We start from the raw sequence: 12,228 nt of genomic DNA, 5'->3' as shown, positions 1-12,228 counted from the left end.
TTCCCTTTTGTACCGATTCTCGCTTTACTAATGCTTTTTGCTTCAGAAATGCATAGCCACACAATATCATACAAATATCACAGAAGGGAAGAAAAAAATACTTGGGCATATTTTTGTCCAAGGCTGGTTTTAAGTAATTGTTTGATTATGTTCTGTGTTTCAGGTTTATTTCCAAGATCTTGGTGCTCACTATCAGTATGCTGTCAGCCTTTTTTTTTTTTTCTGTATCGCTAGGAGAGCTTTGTCTTTCGTGTGCTTCCGAGGTTGTTGCCGAGTGCGCTGTTGATCCACGGAGTGGAGTCGACCACCTGTGCAACTGGGTAAGGAGCATCACTTCGGGATGCCACGTGTTTCCTAGTTTGGTCAACTGCGGCTGCCAACTTTCTAGTGCCTGTGCAAGCCATCGCTAAGTGCTCTGTGTGTGTGTTGAGCATTGAATCACTCAGCCCGGCCTCAGACTGTACACTCTAAGGGTATCTGTAGTCAAGATTGAGTCCAAATGCCCCTGAGCTCAACACAACTTCAAGAAGAGCTTCTTTCTGTGTTACTTTGCAATGGAGGAGGAAGACTGTCTTCAGACCCTTCGAAAGGAGCTTCGTCGAGAGGCTAGTGAACCACGTCAGCTGGCTGGCTGGTTGAAGGGAGCTCTCCGCCAGAGCTCTGCAGTGCCTGCTACTCACTCAGCTGCCAAGTACAGGATAAATGGGGAAAACCGCTCTACTGCAACGGAAGTGTCTCTTAAAGGAAGTTTGTGAGCTGCACTTAAACACGCATTTTTAATTAGAGCACAAAGTGTAAATCTTCGTTTTAGTTACCCGTAGTTCGTGATGGTTGCGTTTAAAGCTGGAAGCTCGAGAGGTTGCTTCAGATATTCTAAACATGATCAAATTTGGAGCTCCGATGAAGCAGGTCAGCCATTAGATGCCTCCGTTCTTGCCAAAAAATGTACTTGTAAACATTATTTCAGCAGCATTTAAATATTTGCTAATATGGTCTGGTGGTAGATGGGGTAGGGGGATCGGGGGGAGCGAGTGGCACTGTGTTGTGTTTGAGGTTGTTTAATCCTGGTCTGCCAGTGTCTACTCATTTTGGGCACACCATCAAGTTCCAGCATGTCATGTGTAGCCTGAGACCCTACTGGCACAATGGTACCTTCTCCTCTGTGCTGGGAAAGGGGATGAGGCTCGCTTTTGTACTTCTGCCTAATTACATTAATAGTTACGAATTTGACACTGTGTATTGGAAATACTTTCAGAAATGTAGGATGCATTTCATCTGCCTAGATTTAAAGAAATGGGCTTTTTCCGCTTCTCACATAGAAAAGAAGAGCTCATGAAAACTTCTCGACTTAGACCTTAGCTCCAAGAAATTTGGACCGGAAGTCTGTTTTTAACTGTTACTAGGTCCAACCATTATCTCACATGGGGGAAAAAAAGGCTTAATGCAGCATAATCCTTCTATTTACAGCTAAGGTTCTAGAGATAGTTACAAAGAAATTTGCTGTCAGTATTTTATTATTCAGTTTTCATCAAGAGTCATACTGTGCACGATCTCAGTTTTTGACATATATTAGAAACATTGGGTGTGAGGTAGGGAACACTTTGGGTAGAATGCCAGTTTTTTGTGGAACTTTTTAAAATTGAAACATTAAATCTACTTTAAAATGCCAAGTCATCTCAACAACCTCCAGTTCAGTGTGTTGGGTTCTGCTTCATACCTGTAACGTAGTGTTTCTCCTGCACATCAGATGGCACAGGAGTGTATTAACGGTAGAGGTGGCAGAATGTGTTACGTTTGACCTTAAGTTCCAGCTGGCGGTCCCTTTATTCAGAGGATACAACAAAACTAGTGACTATGATGGGATACATTGAGCCAGAGCTGGCCCGGCAACATAGGGTGTAAGGCTGAAGGGGGAGGGTACACACCCAGGATTGGATGCCAGTGTACCGCAAGGCACCCCAAGTGGGGATCGAACCCTAGACCCACCACACAGTTGGCACAGGCCAAACCCGCTGTGCTACCATGCCCTCCTCCGTTTCATACTTTTTATTTTTTTTTTATTTTAAAAAAGTTCAGATCTCGCTTGCAGTTGTAGTAACCTTGAGCAAAGCAAGGTACTTGCTGACCCTGAATTGCTCCAGTAAAATTAGCCAGCTGTATAAATGGGTAAATAGTTGTAAGTACTGTACCTTAACATTCCAAAGTCGCTTTGGACAAAAGTGAGTTGAATGAATGAATGAATGTAAATGTAATGGCTGTAAACACTGTTCGAAGGGCCTAGAATGAAATCCAGGGGGAGCTGGTGGCATAGTGGTCAGTGCTGCTGCTGCATTTGGGCCCCAAAGTAAGTGTAATGTAAATGTAAATTGCACCCCCCCCCCCCCCCGAATAACACCACTTAGTTTCTACAGATGGAGTTGGATTTACAAGTTTTGCAGAACAAGCTGGCCAAATGAATTTTAGCTGAGGAATGCAGATCTCTATAGGAAGTGGACCCATTTGTTTTAAAGGAAGAATCTTCAGTTCAACTGGAAGTCAAGCAGACCTTTGTTTAATTAGCCTTTCTGTCATGTTTTTAGTATTATCATTAATGTGAGTCGTATGACTTATCCATTTTGCAAGTGGGACTAGTGTGCTTTCAGACCTCTTGACCCCAAACACTACAATTCTGCCATGGCATTGCTGTTCTGATATTTCCCTGGAGAAAAGGGCAGGAATATTTGCTCCTGCAAGACTGATTTATCCCCCCTGTGGAATTTAAATCGTGCCCATATTCCAGAGAATGTGCATGACCTACTGCCACTGCTAGGACACCTGCCTTCAGCCTGCTACTTGTGCCTCTTTCTTCATGTGTATGCACCGTACAAACTGTGCGGCTGGCCTCGACTTTGACCGTGAGCAGTCGGCCATATGGGCACTGACGGGGGAGGCGAGAAAGGCATCTCCAGCAGCGCAAACGTGGCAGGCCCCCGAGAAGTAGGTGAGTAATGAGCAGCCTGCCACAAGAGCCCGCGCTCTAATTATCCACCATGCCGAGAGGCTAAAAAAAGCCAAGTCGCTCTTCAAGGTTAGCCTGCACCGGGCTGCGAAGAGCTCTTCCCAGCCGCTGGAATTTGGAAGCTGCATCGTACCGAACGTTGTGTACAGAGCGCAAACGAGCTTCCGTTCGTCCTTAGGATGATTGTCGCAAACCGTTTTTGCCATTGAGTCTGTGGTATGTGATAGGAGATTCAGCCACCACCTGTGTTTTTATTTTTTTTAATTTTTTTTTTTATTTTTAAACCCCATAGGGCACTTGATTGCTTCAGTAAAAAATATCCAGTAGCGTGGTAGTTGACATCAATCAGAATAAAAACTTACTCCCCTGCAGTTGGATTAAACAACTCTTTGTGTACTGAAATATTAATATGTGAAAGCATATTAAATATAAAACATGTTAGGCATGGTGTTATAGGCTTAGTGGTTCACTGGTCCGTGAATCGGGGTGGGACTGAATGTATTACATGAACATTTTGTTGGTGTAGGATTTAGAAGTGAAACGCTATGTATTATTCCTAGGTAACCTGCTGAAGGATGTAAATGTAAAAATGAAGCGGCCAAAATGCGGCGCGGCACGTCCGAGGTCAGCTTCGCCATTTCTCCACCGGTTCACGAGCGGTTATAATGACGTGAAGTTCTGCGGTTTACGCGCAGGTTATTGGAGAACTCTGGGATTTGTTGGGGAAGCAGGCAAGTAGTAACCGGACTGTTTGGTCACATTTTAGGCCCGTAGTGTCATGGGTTTTTCCTCAGCTTCACAGTCTCTTCTGCCCGTTTCAGTTCATTCTCAGGCTTTAACATGTAATGGTTTTTTCAGACAATCAAGACTTTAGCTGACATCTCCTTCCGACTTTATATCATGTCCTTTTGTCCCTTTATTATATTTTTCTTTTACAGTGTACGGAGAAGAAAGGGAGCAAATATTTCTGAAACCTTTTGCTTCTGTCTGGTTTTTAATTTTACACCTCCGAAGCTAAAGAACCTAGTTATGCCGTTTTTTATTGCATGCCGCTGGTATGACGTCGCTTCAAAAATGCTAGTTTTTACCTTTTTGCAGTTGTTACATTTTCGCAGATTTAGTTGACTTTTTCCCCAAAGCTACTTTGTTACAAGCGGCTTAACATTTAATCTTCCTTTTACACAGCAGGGTATTCTTATTGTTTTTGGGGAAGTAACAGTAATAAAGCAGGAGATGACATTCAAACCAGGGTCCAAGGAAACAGTTTTAACCAGTTTGCTTCCTGTTTGTTCTTGCCATTTTGATTAAATATCTGTCTTTTTGCCCTTCAACAATCTGAAGTGTATGGAAATGTCACTATGTTCACAGCATCTAACATTGCCTGGTTTTGTTTATTTATTAAAGTAAACTGAGACTGTACTGTTCATATTGTAGCCTAAATGGGCTCTAATGGAATACCACGGATGCCCTGGGACCTGAAGGGATGGCCTAGTCTGGGGGGGGTGATGAAGTCATGTCCGATTTGACTATAGACACCGGGATCGCTCCTTCTCTCTCACGGCCCCCGGGGGTCATCCTCACATTTCTCACGGCCCGCATGTTGTGTTCGTAGCTTTTCCCTCCATTGTTCTTTTCTTTGGATCAAATAAAATGTACAAAAAGTACACATTGATTGGCACTTTTTCCACTGCTTTTCAATGGACATTTTTGTGGTCTTCTTAAATTTGGTTATAGAACTTCACCTGCTGTGTTGAAGATCTAAAGTGACCATAACTTTCAGGAGGAGTTATCAGTATTACTGTTAAGTTCATCCGACACATCAGGAAACGCCCTATAGCTAACTGATAAGTTGAGTGTTAAATTTGTAGTTGGTGAATGTTCGGTCTGCCGCTTAATGACATGGATTTCTTTGCGACTGGATCCTCATTTGATCATCTGTGTTCTGCTGCAAATATTACAGTTCTTCTTTCCAGAGCTCTATTTTCCTCTTTTAAGAGGCAAAGCTCCTCAGTCCCTTCAGATTTTAGGTTTGTGAAAACTGGCCGTCTTGCGGAAAAGCTCCGTTGTGCGATTTCTCGCCATGTATCTGGCTCAGATCCTGCTTAGTGTTCACAACAGACGGCTGTTGAAGTTCTCGGTGTGTAGTAGACAACGTGTTTCATCGATTTGTGTGGACTTGCCCTATATACAAGAAGTGGAGATTTAGAAATGCAGTGAGGGTGACAGGCCAATCATCTGGAATTTAATTGGAGCCAATGAAAGGTTTTTTTTTTTCTTAAATTTTAAAAGCTTTTTAAGCATCTCAGCAACATTTGATTGGACTTGGGCAAATGAGAGATTCTAGTCTTTAATGCACGTTGTTGGCTGATTTTTATCCCATTTTATCTTGTTGCTCAATAGTTTCAGTGCTCACCAATGCCAGACACAAGGTGTAAAAACTGGAAGCAAGTTGAATTAGTCCGGTTCTCTGTTTCCTACTCTGGGTGCTTTTCACTACCGGCTCATGCTTAGACAGAGAAATACAGGTCAACATACCTTCAGTTCTGAAGACAGACAAGTGAGCGATACAATTAAAAAATGAATGGAAAAAATATATATTCTAAAAAACGGATTCAAATGTCAGTGTGCACTATGACTGACATTGTTGCCTTGATTAATGGACTTTGCTAAATGAATATATGCAAACATCAGTAATAATTGTTAATCCCACTGGAATCCCTGCTGCAGGACTCGTGGAAAGAGCGTGTGTGCGCGTGTGTGCACGTGTGTGTTGGCATGTGTTCTCATGTCATTGCTGTGCTGTAAAGGTTATCAGTGCTTCTTGTCATTCAGAAGTTGGCTGTAATTATAGAAGCTACAGCTGAAAATGTGACGGTGCCACTCAAATTACTGTATAAAAGTACACTTTCCCTTCCTGTCCCTGTAGGCAATGTTTGCCTTCTGTTGCTGATTTTGACATCCTTAAAAATATCAGCAGATGGTTCTGCTGCATGTTCTGGAGGCTTTGCAGCTTCCACATTGTGAAAGGGAGTTTATTTTTTTGCTTCACACACTCTCATCTCCATCTCACTATTGAGTAATTTCCTGAACAATGTTTACTTGAAACTGCGCCTGTTTTTAGTAAAATTTTTTTTTTTTTTTTTTTGGGTTGATCTTGGGTATTCAATGGTGTGTGCACTCATGAGTATTTGTATATTGTTTACAGTCATACCCCTTACTTATGCCAGTTTTAGCCCCCCCCATTATTTACTGAGCTGAACTGTATCCAGTGCTATCTATCCTCTTATTCTTTGTTGTTCTGTCTTACATTTACATTTATTTGCTTAGCAGATGCTTTTCTCCAAAGCGACTTACAATGGATACTACGTAGTGTTACTAGCCCTTACGCTTTATTCACCGAGGTGACTTACACTGCTGGATACACTACTTACAAGGGGTTACTCATCCATGCATCAGTGAAACACACTCTTTCTGTGATGCTCACACACTATGGGGGAACCTGAACAGCATGTCTTTGGACGGTGGGAGGAAACCGGAGCACCCGGAGGAAACCCACGCAGACACAGGGAGAACATGCAAACTCCACACAGACTGAGCGGGGATCGAACCCACGTGCCTTAACCTATCTGTACCACTGGCGAAGACTGCTCTCTGTTGCTCCGGGACTGCTCATCCTCCTTCGCAGGACTCGGTGTAAGCTGCAAGGCACCTGAAGCTCACGTGCACACGTGGCAGTCACGTGTGGACAGACAGCCCATTTCATGACTCCTTTTTCCAGGTTCATCTGCTGTGGGAAGTGGCACAGCGAATAGCAGCGGTCACGGGTTCGATCCTCTGCTCGGTCCGTCCGTTTGCATATTCTCCCTGTGTTTGGAGGCTTTCCGCCAGGCGCTCCGGGTTTTGTCCCGCTGCCCAAATACATGTTTCAGGTGAATAGGTGACACTAAATTCCTCGTTTCTGTGTGTGTTACTCTGATGCGTACATAAGTGATTGACTTGTACTGTACTGTAGCATATGTACCAGTGTAAGTCACCTTGGATGGAAAAGCGTCAGCTAAATATAACATTTACTGCAAGTTACTTTTTGCAAAAAGTGTCTGCTAAATGAATGAATGTTGTGCTTTGTGTGCTTTTCCTCCTGGGTATTGGTTGGCGTTGACAGGCTTTGCTGTTAGGCAATGTAGGAGTGGAAGCTCGGGAGCTGCAAGGTGAGAATGACGGCAGTGTTGCTTCCTGTCAAATTGAGGGGCTAATGGTAGGGCAAAGATAATCTTGTCAGCTGTTCCTTGCTTGATTCCTTCCTCATCCATACAAAAAGGGGGGGAAGTCTACTTTGGTCTATTTTTACATTGACCTGTGCATACAGTTCCAAATTTGCCCACAAGCAACCACTGGTGTGGTTGGTAAGGCAAAGTATGGATGTGGTTTTCCATTGCCTTCTACAATTCATGTCTATAGGTTGTGAACATATGGAGAAAAAGTGCTGTACACCCTCAGTCAGATTCAAACTTACACCTGAGCTTTTTTGCATTTATTAATTTAGCAGACACTTTTCTCCAAAGTGATGTACATCTCAGAGAAAATACAATTTGTGCATTACATTAGGAGAAAGACATACTTGCTGACGTGATTAAGTAAACGTAGTTTCTTTGCACTTTATGCACCGATATTCATCACATGAGTTGGTGCATAAACCATATTGGTTACAAACTTGCAGTTCTGGCGCTGTATAGCTTTGGCATTGCCTACGTACCTGCCTGCCTACCGTGCTCCTATGTTGCTTTTGAAAAGTAGAAAGCAAAATTGATTGCTTTTCATGAGTTGTGGACGGCATGACGTACTCTCTTAATCGGAAGCTTTGGTAGTGTCTGGTGGCATGGTGGACGGTGAGTAGTGCTGCTGTCTCTCAGCGCCTGGGTGGTGCGAGAGAACGTGGGTTTGAGCCCCACTCAGTCTGTGTGGAGTTTGCGTGTTCTCCCCGTGTCTGAGTTTCCTCTGGGTGCTCTGGTTTCTTCCCACTGTCCAAAGACATGTTGTTCAGCTTCCCCCGTAGTGTGTGAGTGTCACAGAGAGAGTGTGTCTCACTGATTTATGGATGAGTGACCCGTTGTGAGTAGTGTATCTAGCAGTGTAAGTCACCTTGGTGAATAAGGTGTGTGGGCTCATAACACTACATAGTATCCATTGGAAGTCACTTTGGAGGAAAGCGTCTGCTAAATAAATAAATGTAAAATCTGTGCTCTTGTAAACTTAAACCTCATTGTGTTAACGAGAAGTGACGATACATATACAACAAACTGTATTGTTGTATCTCTCCCAGTCAAGGTGGGAATGTTTCTTCTCTGTTGAGCTGAAGATTGACAGTGTTTGGCATACCCACCGCTAACCTGCTTCTTCAGAGACTCTTCAGATTTGTCTTTAAACATGGAAAAACAGCCTCCATTGGTTATGTGAAACTTTCACTTTCATTGTCCAACTCATTTATGTATGACTTAATTTTGTGTGTCAACTTCTCACGTGACAGTTGACAAGGAACAATCTCATCACTGTTGTGTATAATGTGCTATTTTTAAACATTGTTTGAAAGCTTGTTTTCTGCTTTCTAGCTTAAGTGTTTTTGTCATAAATCTGGTAAGATGTTGATCACAAAGCAGTTTTCATGCAGATTTATTTGTTTAGCTGATGCTTTTGTCCAAAGAGACTTACTGTGAATCTACCTACAAATATGTACTCATTTATCCAGCTGGATAATTTTTGTTTTGGGTTCTCATCTAGTTGATGGCCTGATGGTCATCTTTCAGGCTCTGATTTAAACCTGGGTTTCTTCAGGTGACTGTAACGTACCACCTGCTCTATTTACTGAGTGTCAGGTTGTTGTACGATTAAACCTGATCCTTGTTCTGCAGGTGAGTTTGCATTTTCAGATACTGAAGTAGTCACATGGCTGTTTTTCTCTTTGCGTCAGTTGCCTTTCACCAGGAGATGGTTAATAGTTTGCATAGGTAGAGCACCACCTAGCTGCTACTCTGTGGGAGTCACCCTCGTGGAATGATTTTTCCCCATTTCTTTACCGTTTGCGTAACTTGCCCGGTTTCCTGTAGTCACACAAACTCGTAAAAAGGAGAAATGTGACATTGTTTTGATTGAAGAAGCCAATATCCACTTTGTGTCCTTGTTCTAGAGTATTGTAGAAATTGCATTTATTTGAATGTAATGCCACCCCCCCCCCCCCCAGTAATGTTCTTGTCACTGTTGTAACACAGGTGTCTTTGAATGACCACTCTGTAATTCACAATGTGAGTGTGTGTGTGTTTTCTGACTTGATCTTCCCATCTCCAGACTCCACATCTGAGGTGAGAAGACAGGAGGACACAAGACTAGGAGATGCACCCTTACTATGCCCATCTGACAAGCCTCTGGTATGTTTGCAATGGTAAGAAGGCCAGCACCTAGAGGGGCTTCCTTCTGTTGTGATTCCTTTGTATATCATCTGAAGCGCTAATCTGGATTACTGCTTTTGCAATCCCACAAACCCTCTCTAATGCTTGCTCTTTATCCTGTCTGGCAACTCCAGAGGGCTCATGGAAGTCCCTCTCTTGGAGAGCGAGAAAAACACAAGCTGGGACTTTGGAATCTGCCCTGTGGTTATGAAAAATTTAAAGAATGAACAGATCCAGAAACTGTAGGGCACAAGGATTAACACTCCTTTAGTTCCTTTTAATACAAAGGCTACCGTATTGCCTATAATCTCATCTTGACCTTTTGATACTGAGATTTTTTTTGCCTCGCACCCCTATTTTACATTACATTTATTCATGTAGCAGATGCTTTTCTCCAAAGCGTCGTGCATCTCAGAGAAAATAGTTTGTGCCGTTTATATATATGTGTGCATAGTTTTCTGCGCAGTTACATGGGGATTAATACAGATGTTTCTTTGTGACTTTGCTCTCACTGTTGCCGCTGACATCAGTTAAAATGTAGCTTGAATGCTGTTTTGAAGTAGAAAAGAATGTATAATGCAGTAACTACTGTAAAGTTATACTGTATATGACTGGAAATTTCAGGAATATAGAAATGGGTTCAAAACATGTTTAAAAGAGGGTTCAGAGTTATGAAATCTGCAGAATAGTCTGCTAGGCATGATTCTGTCCTATTTAAGCAGCACTGATATACTCAGTGTTGCACAACTTTATCATATTTGCTGGTGAGGTGTTCATGATCCTATCTCCTTCCTGCATGTTGCAGTTTGAGGAACACACACACACACACACACATATATATATTATTCACTAGCTCAGTCACTTGCCAAAACTCACTCTGGAGAGACTGTTGACCCCCCACCACACACACACACATGTCCTTGATGTGCATCTAGTGTTGTCCTTTATGCTGTCACTTGTATTACTTTGCCTGACTTTGACAGACGCTGAGGGTTATTCCACACATGCGGGAATAGTAACAGTAGCTGCAGTTAGCCAACGCTCTTAACAGAGAAACACTTGTGCAATCAGACTTCCCTTGTTTCCTTACTACACCAGTACATTAAACTTCATCCAGCCCAGCATTGCAGCAATGTCCTCTATCAGTTTAGGGCTGGATAACGACCAGCATCGACTAGTTCTCTTTTTAGGTATTTTCAAATCTTTTCTCTTTTTTTTTTTATTAAAATTTGTTTAAGTATTTCAATAATTGTTTCTCCAGCACTAACAGGCTGGATTGAGTGCTGGGGTCCGCGGAAGGTTGTTCCGCTGTTGTCGTGACCCCCTGTCTGTGTCACCTCAGAAGGCCAGCGAGGCAGGCGGCGTCTGACAATGAAGAAACTCCTGCGCGAGAAGTGACCTGTGTGGGAATGATGGAACTCCCCAATGGCCAGGCGAACATCTGCACCTTTGCCGCCACCGCTTCCGAGGTGAGGAGCTCGTCTTCGTAGCGTTGGCGCTGCTTGAGAATCCTCGTCTTTTTCACGTCTTCTCACGTCTCGCACGACGAGACTTTAGTCTCGAGCCCTGGTAGAGATGAGGTCCGAACTCGGCTAGTTAAAGAAGGAAATAAATCTATTGAAATGAAGAACTCTGCAAGGCAAATCGTGTCTCTGACGAGAGTTGTCCGTGTTCATCCCCAGAAGAGCAGCAGTTCTGAATCTATTAGTGACAAGGGTTCCTCTGAGAAGAAGAAGAGCTTTGACGCCGTCGTGTTTGACGTCCTGAAGGTCACACCTGAAGAATATGCAGTAAGGCATTTGTGTAGCTTTGATGTAAAGGCAGCAGTTAATCTCAAGTCTGCGGTCAAGTGATCGAGTTGGGCACGTAATTACACAACTTATAATTTCAGCTTCACTTCAGTTAAATTTTCATTTTTAATGCAATTTTGACTTATTTGCTTTTAATAAATATGAATGGCCAGGCAAAACCTGAGGAAAAAGGGGGAATTTGACAAATCAGTTTTAGCTTCCCGAAGCAGATGTTGATGTGCTGCTTACAGCTCCCCCAAACCACTATATTTTTGGTTATTAACACTAGCTTGAGGTTTGATCACTCTTAAATTAGGGCGACTGAGGGAACACACTGGCCCAGTCCTGACGCTGTGTGGTGTCACTGACACTAGCACGCACTCGTTCAATCTGCTATGCTTTCAACATGACTATTAGACACTTTCTGTGCATTCCTTTCCTGGAAGACAAGTAAACTGTTGTGCTCAGATAAGGTGGCAGGGCCCATCTCCCTGATACTGTTATAGCCGGGCTCGAGGCAGCGAAACACTTCCCCCGTGACATCTCAACTTTGTCTGCTGTGTGTGGAGCGCACGTCCGTGGCTCCGGATGTCTGTTGCGGTGTGAATCTTTCCAACGTTTTCTTTTGGAAGCTAAAAATTGATTTGTCTCCAGTTTGTCAGTCCCTCCCTTCTGAAGGTTTTGTTAGTGCTTTGACTATTTACGTTGTACAAAACGTTGTCACTATAATGGCACCTGATACATAATTAGTCATTTGACTGTTTTTTGTTTTCTTAAATGTTGTTGTTTTGTGTTTCTCTCAGGGCCAGATTACACTCATGGATGCTCCAGTGTTCAAAGCTATTCAGCCAGAGGTCAGTTTTTGTCCAGTGAATCAAGCAATGCTGATAATATTTCTTAGTAGTCTGATTTGTATTTCAATGGGGGAGCTGGTAGCGTAACAGTTAGAGCTCTGCTGCCTTTGGACCCAAAGGTTGCAAGCTCAAATCCCACCTCCGAC

The 12,228-nt window shown here is 43.1% G+C and overlaps 1 protein-coding gene across 7 annotated transcripts in view; it reads left to right on the top strand.

Annotated features, from left to right (window-relative positions):
- ralgps2 (Ral GEF with PH domain and SH3 binding motif 2) overlaps nucleotides 1-12,228 on the top strand; it is a 69,830-nt gene that overhangs the window by 11,742 nt on the left and 45,860 nt on the right. For 4 of the 7 annotated variants that reach the window (XM_029254671.1, XM_029254669.1, XM_029254670.1 and 1 more), the window contains exons 2-5: nucleotides 9,338-9,417; nucleotides 10,784-10,907; nucleotides 11,121-11,228; nucleotides 12,032-12,082. In XM_029254671.1, the coding sequence (XP_029110504.1) occupies nucleotides 9,383-9,417; nucleotides 10,784-10,907; nucleotides 11,121-11,228; nucleotides 12,032-12,082 (318 nt within the window). In that variant the 5' untranslated portion in view covers nucleotides 9,338-9,382. Of the gene's footprint in view, nucleotides 1-245; nucleotides 321-9,337; nucleotides 9,432-10,780; nucleotides 10,908-11,120; nucleotides 11,229-12,031; nucleotides 12,083-12,228 lie in introns of those variants that run through there. The other 3 variants (XM_029254668.1, XM_029254673.1, XM_029254672.1) reach the window with 3 other exon arrangements.

This window comes from Scleropages formosus, chromosome 9, assembly GCF_900964775.1.
Source record: "Scleropages formosus chromosome 9, fSclFor1.1, whole genome shotgun sequence".
NCBI lineage: Eukaryota > Metazoa > Chordata > Actinopteri > Osteoglossiformes > Osteoglossidae > Scleropages > Scleropages formosus.
Note: the sequence above shows the minus strand (reverse complement) of the source record. Positions and strands in the feature narration are given on the sequence as shown.